The sequence below is a fragment of the Sebastes fasciatus genome, chromosome 2 (assembly GCF_043250625.1).
Source record: "Sebastes fasciatus isolate fSebFas1 chromosome 2, fSebFas1.pri, whole genome shotgun sequence".
Classification (NCBI taxonomy): domain Eukaryota; kingdom Metazoa; phylum Chordata; class Actinopteri; order Perciformes; family Sebastidae; genus Sebastes; species Sebastes fasciatus.
In genome coordinates this window covers 16,685,338-16,711,165 of record NC_133796.1, presented here as the reverse complement: position 1 = coordinate 16,711,165, position 25,828 = coordinate 16,685,338, and the positions used below count along the sequence as shown (strand labels likewise).

Genomic DNA, 25,828 nt, shown 5'->3' with positions numbered 1-25,828 from the left:
AGACATTACACCAGGTGATTTCAAGCAGAAAGAAGAAAATTATGCATCGAAATTAGAGTCTCAATTACTTGAATCTTCTCACTTATGGACTTATTGACCCTTAATGTGGATTTTTACACCATCAAGACAAATTTTCCTTTCACAGTAAAATGTCTTTGGCAAAGACTGTTACTGTGCACCACCTGTTTATATCATTCTCATACTGAACAACTTCACTGTGGGGTTCAGATGTTAACAGTAGGGGAGAGAAGTTAGTAGCACTAAGTGTTAGAAATGTACAGAAATGTGGGAAGGTGCTACAGTACAGAGATTAGTGTGTGTGTTTGCACACATGCTGTATGGCTACATTTATATGTACGATTAGTGTTTGAGTGGGCAGTTGGCATGTTTCCCCCCTTTAGAGAGTGGAAACAAAAATGAACAGAAACTCAGCAACAAGTCTCCACGCCCCACGTTAGACAAGAGTCCTGTCGTGCAAATTATACCTCTGATTACAACCACCAAGGTCATGCTGATGAGAGAACCGCAGAGCAACCATCTCTGTAATCTCTGACGCACTGTGGCACATTCAGAAACTCACACAGACACACCTGTAGGCATGCAAAACACAATGATACACATGCACGGAAGCTTTGTGTGCTTTGAATGAGCACCAGTGAATGCATGTATGCATAAATGAAAACACAGACATACACACACACCACAGAGATTGCTGGCCTGGAAGGGATGGTGAAATTATCTACAGTTAGTGGTGGCCAGCGGCTAAGGTACAGTAATTAGCATACACACATGTAATAACTTGAGAAAAATGGCAGTGTGTGTTTGCTCGTGTGTGCCTTTTTGATTATGTGTGTGTATGTAAGTGCATATGATTATAGCTGTGTGTGTGTCCAGAGATCACTTTACAAAGTCAAAATGACATGTCCCCGAGGTATGTCAAGCATCTGTGTACTCCCTCTCATTGTTTATCTTATATGTGTGTGTGTTGCTGGTTGGGAATGACTCTTCCTTGCTGCGTGTGACTATAAATTTCGAGGGCCCAGGGGTGATGCGGATGCTACTAAGATATGCCCTCATATCACAACACTGGCCTAATGAAAGCCAGGAAGTAATTGTGGGACTAAATCCCCCCCACACCACCTCCATTTCTCATTTTCTTCTCCAATCTAACTGCAATCAAGCAAATCTCAGGTGGCAGTGGACGGGTGGGCGCCTGTAAATATGGCACCCCTTCTAATTAAGTCTTCAGGTTCCCTGACTTTATTGTGCTGCTCGGACTGCGAAGTGCCAGCAGTAATAATTAAAGCCAAGCCCTCTTCTATGGATGTGTTTTATTCCCTGATTTAATTACCTTTATTAATGAGAGGAAAGATGCGGAAAAAAATCTTAAGGAGTGGATCTGCAGTGCAGCTTACTTATTTGTTTTTAGCTCACAGCTCCAGTGATATTGCACTGTGCTTTTGGTAGCATATAAGCAGATATGATAATGATGAATTATGGGATATTTCCAAAGGATAAAACATTACGCAGGTACTTATTCAGAGCTGGGGACCTTATACATCACAACAAGAGCAGGGGGATAGACAATTAGCTGCTGGTGTTGGGAGGGTGGTGCTGGTGTTGCTGGTGAGGGACTTTCTCAGTGGCCTTTCACCATCAATTACTTTTATTCCCTTTGAGAAAAAAAACCCACAACAACGACAACAAACAAGTCAACAATACCTGCAGAAGAACAGATAAGCCGTAGCAGTGGACTGTGTTTGAACAGGGCGCATAAAAGGAGCGGAGAGGCTTGCTGGGACACGGGGAGTGTGGGTTTGCGTTTGAAAGAGCCTTGCGGCTTTGAATTTCTTCTTTGCCGCTCTCCTTGCGAAACAAACAGGACCACACAGCTCACATCCAAGCAAGTATCAAACTCTTTTAGGGTTTAGACCTTTGTGTGTCATCTTTTTTTATGCTGCTCCAACTCCCAGCAATTCCAAAGAATAAGAATGGCGACAAGAAAGAGAGAAAAGACAGAGGCAACACAAGTGTGACCCTCACGCTCTGGTCAGTTAAACATCGGGAGCAAACGCTCAGAGGAAGCAGCCTGTCATATCCTGTTAATTATTCCCCACATCTCTACTTCTCCTCTCCTTCTGGCAGATTGACAGTAGGCCAGACCACAAGGAAAAATAATATGTTTGAAATACAATAAGGAGCTCGCAGTCGATATTAAAGTCACACTGAAATGGAAAAGCCTGTTAGCCAATATTCACACCACAATAAACACGTTTAAAAATCCATTAAACTATATTTTTATGTTAACACTGAATTGAGTGATTCCCTGTCATTTTAATGGGATTTCTACTGCTGATACCACTAATAATCAACACCACAACAGATTCTCTCAGTTCATTGTTCTGCATGGTCATCACCCAACAGCTCTCATTAAATAAAACCGTGGACTGTGATTGTATAATCCTCCCAAATTGATGAGAGCTGAAGTAAACAAGTTGGAGGACCAAACGAATGCTAACATGCTGAATGTTAGACTTCAGACCTCGGACATTTGTGAAATACAGGTGGAACTAACAACATTAATAATAATAAAACTAAAGGTTAAAGAAATAGGTCAACATTTTGGGACATACACTTATTTTCTTTCTTGCCGAGTTAGGTGAGAAGATCGATACTGCTCATATAACCTCTCCATCAACTATGAAGCTCGAGCCTGGAGACGGTTAGCTTAGCTTAGCATGAAGACTGAAAATGGGAAAACAGCTATCCTGGGTCTGTCCGAAGGTAACAAAATCCTCCAACCAGCACCTGTAAAGTTCACTTATTAACAAGTTATAACTTGTTTGTTTAATCTGAACAAAACTGATTAACAATAATGGCTGTGATCCATTAGAAAGGCTCTGTGGCATACTGGCACACCTAAATGGAACGGATCCATCTTTGATTTTGTTGCGCTTTTCCTACTATTTTCTACAAAAAGGGTTGTCAATAGGGATGTCAATGTTAATGCGATAATAGTGTGTTAACGCAAAAATTAATTTCTTTAACGCAACTTGTGATTTTTGATTAACATCTTTAAAATACGTCAGGCTATTCGATCTTTCTGAGGTTGTAGCGCGCTCAGTTTTAAAGAGTGAAGATATTGGCATCATATGAAACTAGAAACCATAAGGAATCCATTGGTACCAACTAGCTTGTCGCGATAGAGGCTAAATAACGCTCCAAATTTAAACTAAATTATGGTGAGGAAAAACTGACATGACCATTTTCAAAGGGATCCCTTAACTTCTGACCTCGAGATATGCGAATGAAAATGGGTTCTATGGGTACCCACGAGTCTCCCCTTTACAGACATGCCCACTTTATGATAATCACATGCAGTTTAGGGCAAGTCATAGTCAAGTCAACACACTGACAGCTGTTGTTGCCTGTTGGGCTGCAGTTTGCCATGTTATGATTTGAGCATATTGTTTTATGCTAAATGCAGTACCTGTGAGGGTTTCTGGACAATATTTCTCATTGTTTTGTGTTGTTAATTCATTTCCAATAATAAATATATACATACATTTGCATAAATCAAGCATATTTGCCCACTCCCATGTTGATAAGAGTATTAAATACTTGACAAATCTTCTTTTAAGGAACATTTTGAACAGATAAAAAAATGTGTGATTAATTTGTGATTAATCGCGATTCACTATGGACAATCGTGCAATTAATCGCGATTAAAAATTTTAAACAAATGACAGCCCTAGTTGTCACGTTAAAATATTTTTGGCTAATGAGCAGAGATTTTGCAATAAGCAAATAGTAATTAGCTATTAGCATTTGCTGCCACACGTAACAGGTAGAGCGTAATGGCTCTTAGAGCTACAACATTAGGCGTCATAAACTATCTGGCAAAGCATGTGTAAATCTGCCCTCTATATACTGAGAGGCTAATTAGTAAATGAGGGGCAGCTGTGTGCAGGCAAGTGACTGATAACAAGGGCGTCAACAGAGGATCATCAAGGATGACTGATTGCACACACACACACATACACATGCACTATCCAGATGTGTCTTGGTCTCACTATGGACCATTTTACCCTTTAAATGAGGTGTGGGACATCCTCCTGTCCCCTTGCACTCTATGTGGGTTTTCTAGCTTTAGACGGGTAGCTCTCATTGTACTGTGGGACTGGGATGTACATATAAACACTTAGTGGGACCTATCATTTTTTTTTGGATTGCTATCCACCTGAACTCTCATCTGCCTGAAAGCATGTCAGCATGATAACTGCTATCATCTTACTGATACCAGCTGCAGCAAAACTGCACATTAGCATTGTGGTTAGTATTGAATAAAGAACATTTTAGAAGTGATGGTTAGATAGCCTTCTTTTGAAACTGTTAGGCCAGATCTAGCCCAAGGGGCAACCTCCGGGTCTGAAAAGTGAAGCCAATGTGGAAGTGTCTTGAACTTGCATTCTTTCTAATAGCCAGCAGGGGGCGACTCCTTGGGTTGCAAAAAGAAGTCTGATTGTATAGAAGTCTATGAGAAAATGGAGTTTATGGTCTCAATAGCTAGTTTCAAGTCTTCTTCAATACAGCATGATGTGCACGATGAACATTTAGTAAATTATGTTCCCATTTAGAGTCAAATAGACAACCTTGTGGCAACCTTGTGATTGACAGGTCGCTACCACGGCGTTGTCCAGTTTGGGAGTTGTACGAGTTTTTTCGTCTAAGAACTTTAACCCTTTCACAGTGTGTTTTCAGTTCATGAAAGGTTATTGTAACATTTTGGACGCATTCAAATGTCTTATCCAGTGTTCGGTTGTACATAGCTCCACCCTCTCGTGTCACTTCTGGTTGAATAAAGCCAAGACGGCGACGGCCAAAATGCCGAACACGAGGCTTCAAAACGGCAGTCCACAAACCAAAGAGTGACGTCCACTTCTTATATACAGTCTATGATCTAGCCACATACAAAATACAACACAGTACAATAGTGTACAATAGAGTAAAGGATAAGAAAAGTTGTTGTTTTTTACTCTATGAACAGGAATAGACATGATAAAATAGAATATTGCCATCTGTATCATGAAGTACAATATAATCCTCATCCATGCTGCAGTACAAGGACAGTGTTCTGCTTTAAAGAAAAAAGGAAATAATGGGATCAGGCCACCTGATGGATGACCTTCCTTTAAATTGAACAATAATTGTACTTTTTCGATGCATGTATGACCTATGAATGTATAAAATCAAAACCTATGGGGACGAAAAAGGAGCAGGAAGGAAGAAGACAGCCAACAGTAGTTTCTTAAGCCAGCGGTCTCTTGTCATTATATGTCGCCCAGAGGGACCGGAAAGACGCGTGACAGAGACTGAAAGAGTATAGCTGTTTCCCCCAGAGAGGGGAAAGACAGACTCGGCATGAAATACATCATGTACGACATTTTCTGCAAACATGTAAGACACACCAGCCTGTGATTTTACTTCTGTTTCTGTGCACACATCCAGCGCATATGTCGTGTGTATATTTGCATATGAATAAATGTGCACATGTAAGTGTATGCTTGTACATGTGCATCAGTGTGTTTGCATGTGTGCATATGCTGTAGTTACAAGTGTGAATATGATAACTATTTGAAACCACAGTGCACTTTACAGGCAGAAACCACTGTATTCCCATGTCAAATCTGCAGAGAGACCAGAATCAGGCCAAACCCAGGATGAGCTGATGGCTTATTAATGCACAGGGACCCGGTATGTGCCCGACACATTCAGATTGTGCATTTAGCTTTTTGCCCCATTACAGGCAATATTAAGCCGAAGGGTGCAGGGCCCATTTCCAAAGAGCCGGCCTGTAATGAGAGATCAGAGGCGAGGTTTTATCATAGGCAATAAAACATGAGAACTGCGTGTCTGTTAATAAGACCCCGAGAGGATTGGAGAGGGGGGTGAAAGGCGTGGGATCCTAGGATCAAAGACATGTCTGCCTGGAGAAGAGAGGAGAGGAGAGAAGAGGAAGAGGAGAGGAGAGGAGAGGAGAGGAGAGGAGAGGAGAGGAGAGGAGAGGAGAGGAGAGGAGAGGAGAGGAGAGGAGAGGAGAGGAAGAGAAGAGGAGAGGAGAGGAGAGGAAGAGAAGAGGAGAAGAGAGGAGCTGGGAGGAAGAAGAGAAGAGGAGAGAGAGGGAGAGGAGAGGAAAAGAATGACAGAACTAATGGACAAAAGGCAGTGAAATGAATTAAAGCTGGATGAAAAGAAAAATCCCCCAAAAAATGACAGATTGTGAAAAAGGACAGTCTTTTTCCACTCGTTCCTCCATTAATGTGTTTTATTCTTTCTATCAGCTTCTCTTTTCTGTTCAGCATAGTGGTCTTTGTTCCGCTTAATAAGTGTGCTGCCTCTGTTTCCATTATTGTTATTCTTCAATAGTCCATTTATGTTTCTTTCTCATATGCAAGAGGCCAAGAATTTGACCTCCACTGAAATGATAATTTTGCGTCCTTTTCTAAGACTGTCTTTACACCTTGCATTAGAGTGGCTAGTATCTGGACATGACATTAAAATACTCCTCTATGACAGTAAACTGATTATTTGTGTGGACAAAACAAGACATCTGAGGACGTCATCTTGGGCTTTAGGAAACATTTGAGACATTTTTCACTATTTGTTTTACATTTTATAGATCAATCAAAGTATGATGTAGCATCAAATGGATAAACTAAAGTAAAGTACAAGTACCTCAGAACTGTACAGCACTTGAGTAAACGTACTTTAGTTACTTTCCATCGCTGACTGATATATCAAAGGATAAAATATTTCATATCAAATGATGTCATGCTGAATCTTTTTGTTTCATTTCAACATTTAGACTGAGTGATTTATCTTTCAAACATATTCATGTCTATAAACTGTATATATTTCCCCATATTAAATATCACATGGACACATAGATCCCCAAAAAGATGCAGTGCCACTTCAGTAAGTGGAAGAGCTGCATGAAGTCCTTTTTCATCTCTCTACAGGGAGGTCAGAAATTAAAACATGACTGTGGAGCAGCTGCACTTGATGTGACAGGAGCCTTTCCAATTTATTTTGATTGGCCTTGCTTTATGCAAGCTTCCGGTAGATTTCCCATGGGCGACTATGTGCATTCTCGCTAGGACGGGGAAATTCAAGATGTGCGCTGCCTACAAGCAGAAACTACAAATGAATGCAAAAGTATCATCAGAGCTGGCATGTCCATTAGGTTTCAGCCACTGTATGTTTTTGAGGGCCAACGTTGATATTTTTGTTTTAAGCTGCTGATAATTTTAATCACATTTCTACAACAATATGGCCTCCGAGTGCAATATGAAAATTCACTAATATATTGAGAGGCCATGTAAAACGTGTGTAATTAATAATTAGGGATGCACAAATTGTGAAATTCTGGGCTGATACAGATACCGATGTTTAAATGAACAATTACCAATATCAATGTTTTTGTTTATTTTGTGCCGGGGAAGCAAAGACCTCTTCATTATATAAGAAATAATTGAGCTGTTTTAAAGTCATTCAACATTTCATTACATCGTCTTTGAATGAGCGCAAATTCAATCATACAAATTTATGAAATAACCCCTAATATAACCTTCCTTCACATGAAAAATATTTTTTTTGCTGCTTCAAAAGCCTTTAGCTGCTATACAACTAACTACTCAATGAGAAAAATGTTTCAGTACTAATGGGCCTACATAGACCATCAAAAATATTAGTTTTGTGAGACATAAATTAAATGTAAATGTAAAAGCGAATAGAAACATAAGCAGTGTTTCTCACACGTAGACTTTACCTGGGAAGGCCGCCTATATATTAAAGCTTCAGTAGGCAGAAGGTTTTAGGCATTATTGGGCAAAAATTCCATAATAACCTTTCAGCATCTTGTAATTCAAGTGCTCGGAGAGAAAACTAGACTTCTGCACCTCCTCATGGCTCTGTTTTCAGGCTTTAAATCTGAATCAGCAGCTGGCTACTGTTGTCCAAGACCAACCGCAAATAACCAACACAACATTTAGCCAGAGCAAAATTGATGCAAGGAATCTCCCCGGCAACCACATACACTAAATATAGTTTATCCAGAGCGTCAATTAATGTTTTTCTCAACAGCTGACTTTTTAGTGCTTGTTTTAAAATGGAGGATAATTAGCCTGGTGAGAACTTCATTGAAGATCTCACACAATTCTTCAGCAGAAGCTAATGCAGACTGTAACAAGGGCTAATGAATCAGACTGGATATTGAATTGACTGAAACCCTCGCGGTATACATTGTGCGGAGGTGTGGACCTCAGTATGATCCTGCTCTATGTGTTGGGCATCACAGCCGGTCTTGTTGGATGGCATCCACATAAAAAGGCACAAACTGTCTCATCAGTATTAACCATAAATAGACGTATGTATAATTAATGGACAGTAAAAACTGTGGTTTCCATGACAACCCTAATCACCTTTAAGTTTAATACATTCCCATTGTATACGATTTCTCACCAGAGTCTCTGATCAAATACCAGACTGTATACCAGATTAGACGTAGCATAGTTATGTACAGTCAGATATACAGTGTTTACTTCCTAAAAGGGAGCTTGCAGTATGAAAACATAACCATGAAGGTCCAGGGTGACCGTATGATTAAAGAAACCACCTTGTTACCGAAAGATAACATGAATCCATATCTACTAATGCTCTGACCTTTTCATTGAAATGTACCACAGAGGGTTAGATACATACTTTCTAGAATAAACAGAATGAAATAAAGCAATCTTCTACTTATTCTTGACCAAGAAACACACAAGCATGCATATTAGGGGTGTAAATCACAAGTTTCATCAAGATACGATATTATATTGATTCTTTGGATAACGGTATGATATTTGGTGATATCAAAAAGCCATGATACGATTTTGATTTGATTCAATTCAGGGGCCTGTGATCGATATGAGATGATATCATATGCCCATTTAAGCCAATCAGTTACATTTATATCAACTCTACATATATCAACTCAACTATCAGCTGAAGCGCAATCGAGCATTTCAATTATCCTGGAAACAGGGTTTAGTAGAGTTTAGTAGCATGACACTCGGAGAGCGCAGACCTCCGCCAAGCTGCCCGAGTAAGATTGCCTCCCCCGCCCCTCTCTCCGTGCAGCTTGCGCCATCATCCACGTGTATTTTTGTTTATGTTGAGATCAGCTGTACATAGCGGAGCAGCGTAAAACACTTCATTCAAACTGGACAGAAACAAAGTAAAACTCACCTAAACCGTCGTCGTTACTCTTTCAAACAATTACCAAGTGTGCTTTGGTCGAACTCAACTGTAATTTCACAGAGTTTAATGTGAAAAAACGCCGAATATAAGGGTGTCACCCCCTCCCTCCACCCCCTGCTCTCTCTCTGTCCCTCTCTCTGCAGGCAGAAGGAAAGAGGCTGGGTGACACGTCATGAATGCGTCATCAAACGGACAAACCAACAAACAAACGCTGGTGAAAACATAACCTCCTTCCTAGGCCTTCAGCCTCGGTGGAGGTAACAAAGATTAAACATGACAATTAACTTTGGTCTTTGTGTTATTGAACGACTGCTGATAGATAAAGCAATTTGTAAAGGGGCAAGAAAAATTTACTTTTGGTAAGTACATTTCTGCCCCACTTCCCCAACCGGGCAAGTGAACAAAAAAGCATTAACATTGAACCCTGAAATGTAGTCTCCCCACTAGCCTTCATACTGATAGCAGAATAGCAGAATGAAGATAGTTCCCAAAAGATAATGTGGATATTTAGTCCATCTTAGATATGTATCCCAGAATGTACACTATTAACTAAAAAAACTCAGCCAAGAAGTTATGATCTCTTTTTTTCATGATTGCTTTTCTACATGCACCTCCAGTCAGTGGGAATTTGAAATTCATTAACAGGGCTGACTCCTCTGCCCACGCCGAGCTGGAAGGCAAACTCTGTGTTCTTCTCACTCCATATCCTGTGTGTCCTTAATGAAGCAGGATTGATAGCATGCCAGCGGAAACACAGCTCACCTCATCAGCAACCAGCCAGGGGAGGGACGCTCTCCAATAAATAGTGCAGTAAACACACAATTAAAGGCCCACATATCACCGCTCCGTTATTACATCCTACCAATTAAGCATCAGGGGCAACCTCCTCATTTGTATCGCTTTGCGCCTGTAATCAGTAATTTAGTAATGATGTGCTGAGTCTCAGCCGCAGACTCAATAACCAGTGAGATGGTGAAAGTGGGTGGTGGCGATGGTGGAGCGTCTGTCTGCTTCATGTGCAGTAAAATTGTAAGGTGAAGAGTTTAGGCTGCTGCTACGATGAGCCAGTCATCTGGCCTTTTCAGTAAAGTTGGAATATGTGGAAAAATGTATAAGATAACATGTATTTTTGTTGTAATTATCTAAAGCATCTCTATTAATTTTAAACAGCCATGAGCTAACAATACATTTAACTGATGCTCTGCTATATAGGCCAACATATGCAAACAGAGCCGGCGTGCTAAATCTGCTTTAATATTGATAATGTTTCCAGCTCCAGGCCTTTTTTCATCAAGCCAAACTCAAGAGCCCTTGGGCTGAGAAACGAATGAAAGGTGCACTGGAGCGATGAGCGTGCATGTATGATCTGTTTTTAGCACCATGTCTCGAACAAAGAGATGCACATGTTCGCCAAAAACAAGCCTTCACAACCACCTGAAGGTTCCCATTGATGGACATGGACATGCCCAGCACCAGCTGCTATTAGTGTCTGCTTGCATGAATGTTTGTGTTTGACTGCCATCTAGTGGGAGAGATTTGCAAGTGGATGGCTGATGCTGAGACTTGGAAGCAAACATGCAAGATTTTTAGAGGCATTGGAGGCTTTTTGGGGGGTATAAAATGGGTTTTATGAGCATGTTTGTCATTATGGTATTTTTCTAAATTATCTCTTGTGTTTGTATTTTTACAACAGCCTCAATTTACCATGGTAGCAAAGAGGTAGGTGGATGCTGACCACCCAGCTCTTATGTACTACAATGTTACTTAGAAACTGTTACTGTCAGAAACGGACATTTTTATAAACTGGTCATACCATAAGCGTCAGTTACTCCAGCTGTTGGGTCTGATACTGATACATATCTTTACTGTCTTGATCCATTCATGGCCGTCATGTATTCCCAAGGGCATGATGGGAAATGTCAGAAAGCTAATGCACCCTGTCATAGAGTGTGAATGAGTCCTAAAACTCGGAAATTAGTTAACATTTTAGTACTTCAGGTTCCCTCGTCTGGAAGTCAATGGGATTTTTTAATGGGTTTTTAGTTAGATGCCTGAAATAAGGTCTGTTGTCAACACAAGCTTTAGAGATTTTAACGATTTGTTTTACAGCATAAAATACTTGTGTATTCTGAAGCTTTTACATGTCTTAAAAAAGGGGGTTGCTAACAAGTGGTTAAAAGAGACTACAAAATGTCATCACACCAAAACATCATCACGCCGACTTGTCCGCCTTTACAGCCTCATTGTGTATACTCATGTTCATGCAACCATGGTATAGTTTGATTATAGCCTAACGTTAGCTTTCTACTTCTGGTGATTACATTCACGCTTCAAAAATCATAAAAGTGGTGTTCATTTGTGAAGATTGTCTTACGGAACAAAATGTGCAAGCATAATAAACGTTTGTTTGCCACAGAGCTTATTTTCTGCAATAATCCAAAACCCAATGGAGAAAGAGTGATGCTGACTTCCTGGTTGACCCACAAAAATACATCATCCCTGCAGCACTATATTACACTAGAATCATCCAGGAAGGACTTGGAGAACATTCAGATAAAAGTCTGTTGATGATCTGGCCACTGTGATCTCCTGATCCCAATCCTATTGAGTACCTTTGGGATGAACTCCATTGCAGCATCCATACACACCTTAAGCACTGATAAATGCATGAGCAGCCTTAACACTGGGACACTACAATTTCCCAAGTAAGTAAAGTTTCTTTTCACTAACGCTGACGGCATTTAATAGTCGTAGATGTAGAAGTTTTTGTGATAAGGCATGAGGCTTTTATTATTCTCTAGGGATTAGATTTTTTTTTTTTTTCTCCCAGAGTGATATCATGGGCCATGAATATGACTTATGGAAAATAATGCCACTCTCGGCCCCTTTGGGCACAGTGAGCAAAGCTATCCTCTACCTTACTCTCACAAAATTGCTGTAATGCTTCCACCGCTTCTGTTGGCTCCATTCATCATGTACAGTATCGCTGTCAGGGTTTTATTGACTGTAAAAGCATGATTTAGTGGATCTACCTTTGTAGATGTGGGCAAATAAGAAAGGTACTATTGTTTTCCTGTTTGTATTAAAGTATTGAACATTTGATCTGTTTTTTTTCATCAGAAAGCTACAAGCAACTTTTGATTGACTTCTATGTAATGTCATCCTTCTGTTAGTTTTCTTATTATTCATCATGATCCTTCAAGTAAAACCTATAAATTGTAGTCAAGTGTTTTATTGTTTTTTTTTATAGAGGCGATTCAAGGTGCAAAGTTTAAATAATATGGTCCTCACCTAGAAGCTGGGTAGGGATGCACCGATACCGGATCAGATATCGGGCTGATACTGACTCAGATAGCTGGACCGGGTATCAGTGACAATGGGGCAGATCTATTCAATTCAGTTATATGTTTATATACTATTTACATTATACACTGGAATTTGAATTCATGTTTATGTTTTGACCAATTTGTTGCTACATTAAAAAGATTTACACCTGTTTTTTTTTTACAATTCCTGTTAATTTTGACGATTTTTTACCACGTTGCTGGAGTACGAATTATTTTAGTAATAAATTACACTTCAGAAAATGTATATTCATGTATTTATTTGTTACATTTTCTTCAAATGGGCAAATATAATCTGTATTCTTTCCCAAATTTCACTTTCTCTCGCCCACCTCCATTTAAATAATAGTATCATCTGCTCTGGTTTGTAGTCGTTGACATTATTTCATTTTTAAGTTTTTTTAAACATGGACAAAATCTGACAAAGTGGATGCCTTCATTTCACAAAATAAAAACATGCATTCTTATCTGATATAATTATGTATTTTTAAATCAGTGAGGTCTACATTAGTGGCCATCTGTTTCTCTGTGCTGGAGTATACGAGTTGGGATCTCCCTTTTTGCGGTAGACCCTGGGGGCATGTTCACAATATGCTGCTGAAACATGCAAGTGTTTTTTACCACAAAAAAACATAATTTAATAGGCTAATATTATCATCATCCATCCACTTGGTAGCAGACAGGGCTCATGGGAATACAACCAAACACAGCAACCGACTGTCATCAGGTACATGGATGAATAATCTGACAAGAATGGAAAAATGTGAACATCAGTAAAGTGCCAGAAGGAGAGCCCCACTTAACAATTAACTAAGCAGATGAAAACCACTGAGATGTATATGAATTCATGAATATTAATACATCAGGGCAACCTCTGCCAAATACCATGTCTTGAATCTTGCTAATTAAGTGTCCATGATGGAAATAAAGCTAGGTGTTTTGCTTTGTTGAGTGTGTCAGAGGTGGATTCGTGGATAAGGAGTCTAACATCAATATTCTGTGTTTTCCCGTATAGGAAACAAATAAAAATAAAAGGAAATATGAGTTAATGATTCAGTTTTGTTACATTTGTTCACAACCTGGATATATTGTACGCACACATACTGTATTGCTGCCCAAGACCAGTGAGCGCCAGACAATATAGCAGGTAGATGCTCACCAGTGAGTAACGTTACTGTGTTTATATACTGAGAAAAAGACATGTAATGTACATAAGACGCCCTCCTAAGCTTTTTTGTGCCTGTGTTGTTTGTGATTGAACCTTCAAGCGACCAGCTGACTTCAGATGTGATGGCTATAATTTACTGTATTTAAGTGTTCCTCTTATATTTGCTCTTAATCAATTTGTAAATCCTGCCAGTTCCTAAGCTAATTTAGATTTCAGATGATGACGATGGCATTACCTGTTTGACCTGATTAAAAACTAGAATTGCACTCGGAGAGTGCAGACTTCCGCCAACGCATGACTTTAAAAACAGATCACAGCTCACATCTGGCGGTACCGTGAGGTGGTCAGCTTATTATTAACACGGTGTGTTTCCGTGTAACGTATCGACGGATGCCTCTCTCATTCAGCAGCCTTGTTATGTCTCTCATCCTGTCATCTACCGCTTTTTTCTTTCTCACCGCGGACGGCCAGCAGCTCCACACATCCACACACGTATCTCTCTGCTCTCAGAAGCAGGCGGGGTCATGCGTCATCAACGCGTCATCAGTTACAATGAGCATGTGTTATACCCAGAGGTCTTAATGTTCTGGCTGATCGGAATCCGTAAAAAAAATCCTGAATCTGGATCATGATCCGGATCGCCACCAAAATCTAATGGATTTTTCATTGTGCCACACCCCACCCCTCCAAAAAATTTTATTCAAATCCATTGCAAACTTTTGGAGTAATCCTGCCAACAGACAAACAACAAAACCAACAAACATCAAACCAACGCCAAGAAAAAATAACCTCCTTCCTAGGCCTTTGGCCTCACAGCTGCTCAAAGAAACAGTAACACATGAAAACATACACAGATGCCAAGAACACATGCCAAGACTCCTAAATTGCACCCACGAACCCTTTTACTCATGAGAAACCCTGTGCATGTCAAGAAAGGAAAGTCCAAGTTCAGTGAGCCTCTTAAAGTGACACAGTAGAAAGGAGCTCACAGCTACGGCCTACGGAGCTTGCTACAAGTGGCAGTGTACGAAACAGGAGCCAGAGAAATAGAAAACAGACAGTTTGGAAAGGTCACTTGAGAATACAAGAGGTACATATAGTCCGTTGCTGTAATGGTGTGAAGGGTAAAGGAAAAACTGTTATGCTTATTGTTATAGATAAAGTGTCCCTCAGGTTATCACTACAGAAGATATTTATTCTTGAAAGCATCTTCTGTTACCCCATTTTGTTTTAGTGTAGAAGTAACAGTTATTAAGAAAAGGAGAAATGCCGTGTGAAAGCTAATCCTATTCCAGGCCAATAAGTGGCTATACATGATCTGTTGTTATACTAAATGGTAGAAGACGAAAGTCAGGAACTATTGTAGTCATGATGTTGTTGTGAAATGTGCGCCCACATTAAAGTAACATGAAACGTTATCCTCTGTCTGGTGCTTCTTTCTAAGTGCTTTACTTCAAATACATAACAGTTTACAGTGTTATGAATGGATTATTAATGTGAAAAGATCCATTCAATTTATACAAAGTTAAATTAAACTAAAGGACCCGTAACCGATTACCTTAAATCACTCTCTTTAAAACTTAAAGGCACTCAACAAGTTATGCTCAAGCAAAGACCATAAGAAGGCATTAAGGGATAAGGTTGCACATATCCTATATATTTCCTATTGTCACCAAACCATAGTTTATTTTTTAGTCAGTTTCACAGTGGCCATGAACACGGTAGCGGCGGAAGTTGCGCACATCAACAAACACCTGATAAGAACATGCTAAACATGTAGTAATGCAACCATCCTGCACACCCATCTAACGGGAAGAAGCTAGGCTAAAAGCTCATGATAACCATTTTTATAACCATAAATCATGTCTTACCTTTGCCGTTTTGTGATCAAAAGTTGTGTTCGAGGGCATATCAAAGCTGCTAGTGGCTACTCCAACATCTCTGGATCATTTTTGAGTCAGCCATTTGTATTCATTTGCATGGCCTTCCATGTGAAAACGCAGTCTGTGTCTCCATCTGGTCGATGAATTGGGGTACTGCACCATCCTAAGCTGTTAGATAGATAGATAGATACATAGATAGATGGACTTTATTGATCCCAAATTGGGAAATTACTGTGTTACAGCAGCAGGTTATCCAGGCAATGCACAGGAACAGTAAATAAATGTACATATCAACACTTGAGATAAATATCTATAGAATCCACACTATAAAGAATATATTAGAATACACTATAAATATACCAGACTATACAACTAACATAAAAATATAAAATATAAACATTGAGCTCAATACAGGCAGGATCTGTCCACATAGAAGACCTTATGGGATTCGTTGAATGGGAACATGTATAGAGTAGGGTTACCAGGTGTCCCACTTTATGAGGGACTGCACAGCATTTTTAAGACTATGAATCTACTTATAAGTATTTATAAGCCGGTGGAAGGCGATTCTCAGATTTTTTTGTGAAATTTGCGAGTTATTTTTCCAAAAAAAATCTGAGATTTCCAGAATAAAGTCATAATATTACGAGAAAAAAAGTCAACTAAGTCAAAAAACATTGTTATGAAATACAGCTCAGCCAAATGGCCTTTCTGTTCCTCTCTGTTTTGTGCCTTCCCACTATAATATATTCAACAGAAAAATGCAAAAATAATTTGCCCTATAATTTACTAAAAAAGAAAATTACAATAAAGGATAAGTTATGAAGCCCATAATTGTGTTGTGACTTCAGAATATTATGAAACACTTGCCACTGTAATAATAACCTAATAGTAGGCTCTACGTTTAGTAAAGTGGACACATGCAACCACACACAGTCATTGTCCATTTTTTTGCTTAGCTTCTTCCTCCATCATTTCCTCCCGCTCTTTTATCCCCCTCACAACATTCCTGCCAAAGGAATCTGGCATGGCTGCTAATTTCTGATTCGGCCTGGAACAACAGAATATCAAAGAGCCGTCGTCGCCAAGATGTCGGCACTACAGGGAAACCATCTCACAGGGGCGAAAACAATTTTGTGATTTTTTTTGAAGCAGCAAGACAAAGATTTGTGAAAGAGGAAATAAAGTTGATAGAAGATAGATGTGCGTGCCGTGCATGTAAAAGTGTTTCACACTGAAGTGCATGTAATTGACATTCTTCAAAGCTTATTTTTCAAGGTGTGTGCGAGTGTGGAAGAGCAGCAGTAGGGGATGTATCTGCCCCTGCCACTGATAAGAAATTACTTTTAGTTGACACCGTGCATGCTGACCAGTAGTGCTGCAAAGCTATGAGATGTTACTCAGACACACAAACATATGCACTCGTAGAGAAACACACACGCAAACCTTTGCCGACTGGAGCAGTTCTGCTGTGAGATTACATCTCCCTCTGATCTATGAAAAAAGTTCCGTCCCCTAATTTTCCAGACAACTTCTAACATAAAAGATAGTACCTTAAAGGTTCTCTATGACATTCAGAGCATTAATAAAGCAGCAAACAACTATCTGCTATGTAAAGATATAGAGGAATAATGTCTACCTGAGCAGAGAATGAAGTCGCTCTCCCTCTCTCTGTGTTGTAATCTGAGCTGCTATGTGCATTGCTTACAAAGCAGGGACGGCCACGGCGGTTACAGTGGTTACAGCCATCCTGAGTGACAGCGGCGGCGCGGGAGCGTTGCGCCGCCCACCCCGCGGTTCCCCCTCAGGTTGACATTGTTAGCTCTGTCAGCACTATTGCCGTTGTTTGCACTGTTAACGCTGTCAGCACCGTTAGCTGCGAGCCGCTGGCTCAGCCGTCGCCATGTTGAGAGCTGTGTGGAGGCAATAGATATGCTTTGAATTTCTAAATTCAACCTGCAGTAGGCAGAATGTTTTTGGAATCATTGGGCAAAAATTTCACAATAACCTTTCAGCATATTGTAATTCACGTGTTCTGAGAGATAATTAGACTTCTGCACCTCCTCATGGCTCTGTTTTCAGGCTTTACAGGTCCCATATCATGCTCATTTTCAGGTTCATACTTGTATTTTGTGTTTCTACTAGAACATGTTTTAGTGCATTTCAACAGAATTGCAACAGTATTGCGTTGCTAGGCAACGGTGTTGGTCCATGTTTACTTCCTGTCAGCTGATGTTATTCACATACACTGCAACAGGAAATAAACTGGGACCCATTTAGAATGTTTACGTCTAAAGCCGTATAAAGGTCTAAATATTGTCCCATGCGCTCTTGCATATGCGCGCTCGCGTGTGGCTACGCTGTTCAGACAAGTCTCCAACAGAAACTACACGGAAGCACCAAAACCGCAAAGTTATATCTAGTGAAGCCCGTTCGCAAAACAGTGTTGGCCGCGGTGGAGGACGCGGGGGAGACCGTAGCTTTGGTCTCCAGGACCGGAGTCTCTGCTGTACTCTGCTCCTCTGCTCCTCTGCTCCTCTGCCTGCTTGCCTTCACTCACACACCGCGTGCGTTCTCGCTCAGCTTGCTCCACCTCACGTACATGCGCGCACACTACACACTGAAGAAGAGTTGGTAGCTCTGAGAATATCTAGTGAATGTACAGTGGACGTTTGTGCAGAAATAATTGATGCAGCTCCTCCAGACCAACAGAAGTGACAGGGCTCCGCAGCGAGTAACGTTATCGTCTCCGAACGGGTGCCGGTGTCTCCCTCCGGCAGCGGTCGGGAGGCTGAGGCAGGAAAAGCCAACACTAGGATCAGCATTGATTCATGGAGAGACCTTCGTCTGGTCAGCTAACATTACTGCCAAGCAGGTGAAATATAGAGTGATATTGTGGTTTTAGCTGACGTGTGTCGTGTGTCGACTCACTGTTTTGAGCGATGCTCGTTCATGTCTATGTAGAGTGAGCACAAGCTCCGAGCCCGACGCTGACTTTCATTGACTTCACGGCCACAGGTGTCGCTGTTAACAAGCATTTCTGATTCTTACAAACATTTATTTTTTTAGTTAAAACATTAATCATCATTGTAATACAAATTTGATTTGTTTAACAACTAATAAATATAGGCGAAGAAACACATTAGATGGTAGAATATTTTATTTGATTGCATTTCATGGGGCTATAGCTCATAATAATTCAAATATATATATATATATATATTTATATATATTATGGCAAGCCATTCAGGAAATTATTATATATATATAATGTGAAATGTGAGAATATTGAATGAAATATTCAGATTTTCATTCAATATATTCAGGATTCATTCCATATGTTCAGAGTTCATTCAATATTCTCAAATTTCACATTATATATATATATATAATGTGAAATTTGAGAATATATATATATATATATATACACTACTGTAACCGAGCGGTCTTTTATGTGCGTTTATACTTATTTATTATGTGAAATAAGGACACGATGAGACAGAGGCTTGAACTTGCTGGCGTCTTTACTCGTTCCCATCTCCAGACTCCTGTTCTAGTCACAGTAGCATCACCTTATACCCATTACACTTCCTCTTTCCCTTCACAATAAAAGCTCAGCACTCTGACAGGAAAGACCTCCATAATAAAGGTTACTCTACTACTACCACATCACCATCTTCTCATATCCTGACCTGAATGCTGTGCATGATGGATGTAGGCTATATATGATGAATCCATGGTGCTTGTGCGCTTCTTGGATCCACCGCAGGTCGTCGCCACTGCTCTCCTCCTCTCTCCTCTCTTCCTCTCCTTCTCTCTACTCCGGTTTGCCATCTGCCGGATCGGTCACATGACTCGTCTGTCAGGGGACAGCATGGCGGACATGCATGTGGAGCCTCAAAACAAATTGCACCAGCAATTGTCCAGCTAACGCCACCACGAAACTAACATCGATACCGCCGCGTAAAGCCGGTGCCGGACAGCAGCAGGATGGACGAGGACAACAAACTCCAGTTCCCGTCTCTACCCGCGACCAAGGAGGACCTTCTGGTGAGAAAACACAGCAGACAGCAGCCTGCTTTAGCCCTCCGTCCGGCTAATCTGAGCTAGCCGCTACTACTCCAGTATTCATGTCTAGCAGCTAAAACATCTGGGGTATCAAACACATTAATGTGGATCTGTGAAAGCATCTTTCTGTGCATACACCAGTGTCGATATATATCTCTTCTTGGCTAGTTAACTGTTCACTGTGCCAACACTGGTATAGTCTCCAAACATTAGCCACGTATGTAACGTTACCCAGAGTGAACTAGTGCTCATGTCTCACCCTGAAACGCCTCCAGCTACTGTCATCAAATTAACGTACCTCACTTTGCTTCTAAATCCCCCTTTTACAGGACTGGGCGTATCCAATGAGACGAGAAATGCAGGTATGTAACATGAGTCTGGCAACATAAACATTATAAATGGGTCCCTTTGTATTTCTTTGTGTTGTAGATCAAGATTCAAGAGTTTTATTTGCCATTTGCACCTAAGTACATTGGATTTCTGAGTAGCTTTAAGAAAAGAAAAAAAGTAGAAAAGGCACAAGGTAATTACAGTACAAAATAAATAGCACATTCAACTCAACACAATAAATAAATAAATAAATTATTAAAAATATAAAACGCCCTCAGTGTAGTCAATACATAAACTAAACTACCCTCTGCATAGGAACGATACCCCCAGAATACAAATATACAGTGTATATATATATGCTTCATGACCATGTTAAAAGAACTTGCAACTCTCATAAAAAATATTTAAAAAAATAAATAATTAATATATTTCAGACAATTACACAGTGGAAGCAGCATATTGCACAGCATTACAGTCCATTCAGTTCAGGTGTACTGTGTGTCAATAATGGTATGGAGGTGAGGTGTGTCCCTCTTTAACGTCCTTTGCCACCAGTCTTATTGTAGCTGAGAAGAAGCTGTTGTGAAACCGTTGCAGTGTGTGTTAATGCAATAACTGACAGGAAGTAAACTTGGACCTAAGCTGTTGCCCTAGTAGGTACTACTACTGGTACTACTACTGCTGGTACTGGTAGTAGTATATACATTTGAATAATTACGAGCTATAGCCCCATGAAGTCATGAGTAAAAATACATTATATAATTGGACGACTTAATTGTAGCAAGTATGAGGTGTTTCTTTGTGGACAATATAAAGAAATCCACAGGAAAACAACCACAATCCACAGTTATAAAAGTGACCATACCATAGAGATAAATCCCCATCTCCCTCCCCATTTACAGATGTTCATGTTATTGTGTCCATTCTTACTTATTATTTCCTGTCTAAAAAGGAGTAGAAGAACCATATCTGTGGATCCCCCCCCCCCCACATACACACATATTTTATAGCAGTTTCTGAATGTTAAAGGTCCCATATTATAAATAAGTGAGATTTTCATGTTTATTTTTATTATAAAGCAGGCTTAAGTCCTATAGAAATACTGTGAAAGTATCGAAACACTCAATCCACAGGGAAATACACACAGCCCCGTATTCAGAAACTGCATTTGAAACAAGCTGTCAGGATTTCTGCCCATTCGTGATGTCACGAATATACAATATTTAGACCCTTGACACAATTTTAAACGTAAACATTCTAAATGTGTCCCAGTTTATTCCTGGTTGTAGTGTATGTGAATGTCATCAGCTGATAGGAAGTACACATGGACCCAAGCTGTTGCCTAACAACGCAATTCTGTTGCAATTCCGTTGCAATTCTGTCAAAATGCACTAAAACGGAGCGTTTCAGACAGGAGGGTAAATACAGGCATACTCAGGCAGACAGTAAACATGTTCTAGTAGATGTGATATATATCTTAAAAATATCCCTGCTCACATATTAAGTTCTTCTTAATTTCCATATTGCCCAGCAATAATTCAGAGATTGTGGTTGTTTGCAGGTTAGATAACCTGATATTTAGAGTCATGTAACGTCATATTAATTGTTTTAGAATAGATATACAGGCTGTGAGAGCTTTGATCCAGGTCCATCTTGGTTGTGGACGTTGGCTGCTAAATGCAATGTTATAAGGCATTCACATATACTAGTAAAGACATCATGTTCATAAAGAGTCTTATCCTAAGTGAATAAACGTACCGTAGGTTTGGGTAATTCTTACTTCCTGTGTTGCTAGTGATGTCTTGCTCCATCTTTATTTTTCAGGAGATATTACCGGGTCTGTTTTTAGGTCCCTACTCTGCTGCAATGAAAAGCAAGGTAAGTTTTACAGAATTGAACCATAGGTACTTCAACACAGTGACACAGAGAAAGATATTATTTGCTCATATTTTAATAGCTCATGTTGCTTCTCTTCTTTCTCTTTGTCTAGCTGCCAATCCTTGAGAGACAGGGCATAACACACGTTGTGTGTGTCCGCCAAGACATTGAAGCCAATTTTATCAAACCTAATTTCCCTCATACATTTAGGTAAGTAAGAAATCACACAATCCGTGCGCTCTACTTGATGTGAACGGCATTTTAGTGTGGAGTGTTTTTTGATCAAGTGCTTTCTTGCTAACCAATGAACTAAATGTTGTTGTATCTTTGCAGATACCTTGTGTTAGATATTGCTGACAATCCAGTGGAAAATATAATAAGATTTTTCCCTTCAGTGAGTTACCAAAGTGGGCTTTTCACTTCCTTCTTTTCAAGTGTTTCACTGACTTAAAAGTATGGCCTTTACATTAAGCCTGATATACTGTTGTTCATTTTCCTCCTAACAGACTAAAGAATTTATTGATGGCTGCTTAGCAACAGGAGGTAAGGATGCATGCAGTTTCCATTATTCATATTCAGTGTCAAGTAGAAAAAAAGTCCTTTATCAATAATCTGTTATTCTTTTAGGAAAGGTACTGGTTCATGGTAATGCAGGGATATCAAGAAGGTGAGGTTTGTTTTTGTTACCGCGTCATTTCATAATATAATTTCACATGCATTGTATCTCGTTATGCACTGAATTACCATTACATATAACTGCTAGAGTTTTCTCAATATCCTTGGATATTGTATGTATAATTTCCTCAACTAAATTTTGAGCAGCAGAGCCAAATTACAGCTGCGAATATAAAACTGTGCCTCCTTTTTTTATTCTTTCAGTGCTGCCTTAGTGATTGCATACCTTATGGAAACATTTGGAATGAAATACAGGTGAGTGTTTTCTCACAATGAATTATGGCTTTCTATTTTACCCTATTAGAATGCAAGGCATCGTCCAAACTCCCATACTATGCACTACATACCCAATAGGTGTACTATCGTTCAACATACTTTTGTGTGAATAAACAGTATTATGTATCTTTTCGGACGCACGGAGCAGCAATTTACGTCGTCACTTCCTGAGAGCCTCCTTGCCGTCAAGGCCTATTGAAAGAGGCTGGGACATGATTTTGAGCTCTGGGTAACCATGGTAACCTGTGCTAAATCTCATGTGACCAAAATGACGATTTGTGAGAATCAAAGTCTGAATTCATTTAAAATATATATTACGCCTAGCCAAGTGAAATCTTATACTTAGTTAAATTGACTTTGCGTACTAAATAGCATGTTAGTATGGAATTTCGGACGCAACCCTTGTGAAACTTTTTTCCACATTCCATTGTATTTTGTACCAGTATGTGACAACAATGTACGCCACGCCTCACATACATCTCTAGTTTTGTTTGTCTACTTGAGCATAAATGTAAAAAACCTACATAAAACAAACTGTGATAGCACACAGGTATAATAAAGAAACATACTGCAGCATAGTTGAATGTGAAACGTAAGAAAGCACAATTCTATTCACATTTGCTACAGCTGAATTGATAACTGGATGTTATCAATATTTTGACCGTCTGCTACATTTGCTCTACAGGGATGCATTCAGCCACGTGCAGGAGAGGAGGTTCTGCATCAACCCCAATGTGGGCTTTGTGCATCAGCTACAGGTACGTCTTTACTTCGAACCAAAGGGCTTCAAATTCCGATTAATCAACATGACAGTCCAATCAATAAATGAACATTTACAACTCATTCATTATCATAGTAAATAAATGCACTACGAAGAGCTCCTGGCTTTAAAAGGCTTGGATGTGTCATGCTGTATGTGTAGTAGAGTATGCGTTCTTATTCTGAGTCATCTGCTTCTGGCGTGACACTGCAGAAACAATTTTCCTATCTCTGATGCATATACCATCTCTGCCGTCTTCAAATAGTCAGCCTTTGTTGGCCACATTTAGGAAGCCACTTGTAATTTGGACATCTAGCAACATTATCATGAGTCGTCTCTGTTTGAGCCTTTAAATCATGACAAGCATGTGGTTGTGCACATGTGAGGGCACATTGTTTATATTGAATATGATATAAATGTTTAATTTTAAAGCATAAATGCTGCATCTTGTTCACAACATAAGAGGTTCTTCTTTCAGTGTAGATATGAGGCAAAAGATCAGACTGCCAGTTTCTGAAGCATGTGCAGTGATGAACACACCATACCAAAACATACTGTATGTTTTTGACTGTACTCATACTGATATAATCACTGAACTTTTATTGTTGTAATAATGAGTGTTTGTTTCCTAGGAATATGAAGCGATCTACCTAGCCAAATTGACCATTAAAATGATGTCACCGATGCAGTTGGGCAGGTCCTTCTCCTTACAAGCTGGGATGCCAGGTTTGTAAATAATGCACAGCGTAGCCACGACTGTCTTCGCAATGTCTTTTTGTTTTTCAGCCCAGAAAAGCATTTAAAGGGGTAGTTTGGGTGTTTTGAAATGGAGTTGTATGAGGTATTATCCATAGTAGGTGTATTACTTACAGTAGATGACGATCAGCACACCCCCAGCATCGAAAAACAGACAGGAGCACACTCATTTGTTGGAAAATCAATCAGCAAATGAGAGCCATATCCATTGTGGATCATTTTATAACGCACTGTGTATTCATCTTATCTCAGTGTCATGAATTTTTCTATTTAAAAAACAGAAACAGACGCTAACATTCAAACACTTGGAGCCCTCAAGAACTGGCTCATAATTTCCCCCTTAAGCTATTTTTGCTCTCCCTGAATGGTGGTGACTTCACCCAGCACAGACTATGAAAGGTTTTGGGAAGTTCTTTAATCCAGGAGGGTTTACAGTTATTAAACTGGGTGTGTTGACGTATGCAGTACAATTCCGATACTCTTTTTTTTTGTCTCCTTATTTCTGTAACAGTAAGCCGTAAACGCAGCCTGGAGGAAGATGAGGACTTTGGAGCAATGCAGGTCACAGCCGCACAGAACGGATGAGCTTTCCTGACATTTAGCCACATGGCGCAGTGCACTCAATTTTTTTTTCCACATTTTTAATGGGATTAAAAATGTAAATATTTGAACTTTTTCTAAGGGGAAGGGACTCGAGGTGGGAGGGGGACCGCTCGTGTCTGAGACATGGAGTGCTGACGAGGATCGGGCCAATTTGATAACTCCTTTTTTTTCTCGAGCTGTATGCACTGATGGGAGATTTTTTGCAGTTTTATAGTATTTAAAGCATTTTTGCATTTGCAGCGGGACAGTATTGCAATAATGCACTTTCGATACTTGAATTTGTGTAGATGACCAGAATGGGGCACTCGGCAAAAGGGAAAGTAGCCAGGACGTCGCCCAGTGGAGGACATGAGAAGAGGGATAGCTAATGCCTTTATTTTGGGAGTAATAGGACTATGGACTAATATCAGTGGGATAGTAAGGAATGGGAAAAATAACTTGCTGCTTAATAAAAACAAGTCTGACTGAGTCCTGTTCAGCTGTGTTTTAATATCATAATGTAATGCTATGCTTCACAACTTTACGTTCTTCTTTCCAGTATTGTTTATACATATTATTGAATTATTGTTATTTAAAGACACATTTTACAGTCACTAGTTGTACTTTTTATTATTTTAACAAACCTTTCTGGAGACTTTGCTTTGTATTTCAGTACTTAAGGGGAAAAAACAGCCACTGACGTGCACTCTATATATATTGTGTGATGAGTTCTGGGGGCAGAATGCCTCTACAAGAATTAATTTTGAAACAAATTTGCAATTCTAATGTGATGATAGCTATGGAAATT

The 25,828-nt window shown here is 39.7% G+C and overlaps 1 protein-coding gene across 2 annotated transcripts; it reads left to right on the top strand.

Moving 5' to 3' along the window:
* Positions 1–19,539: 19,539 nt before the first annotated feature.
* On the top strand, positions 19,540–25,509 carry styx (serine/threonine/tyrosine interacting protein). 2 transcript variants are annotated; one of them, XM_074612019.1, is made up of 11 exons: positions 19,540–19,745; positions 20,093–20,125; positions 21,918–21,971; positions 22,084–22,181; positions 22,305–22,365; positions 22,478–22,514; positions 22,599–22,638; positions 22,851–22,901; positions 23,608–23,680; positions 24,315–24,408; positions 24,950–25,509. In XM_074612019.1, the coding sequence occupies exons 1-11, from the start codon at positions 19,686–19,688 to the stop codon at positions 25,021–25,023; spliced, it is 675 nt and encodes a 224-aa protein (XP_074468120.1). In that variant the 5' UTR covers positions 19,540–19,685; the 3' UTR covers positions 25,024–25,509. The 2 variants fall into 2 exon arrangements, with proteins under 2 accessions (XP_074468120.1, XP_074468129.1); XM_074612028.1 differs by lacking the exon at positions 20,093–20,125 and having other exon boundaries at positions 19,546–19,745; positions 24,950–25,158.
* Positions 25,510–25,828: the final 319 nt, after the last annotated feature.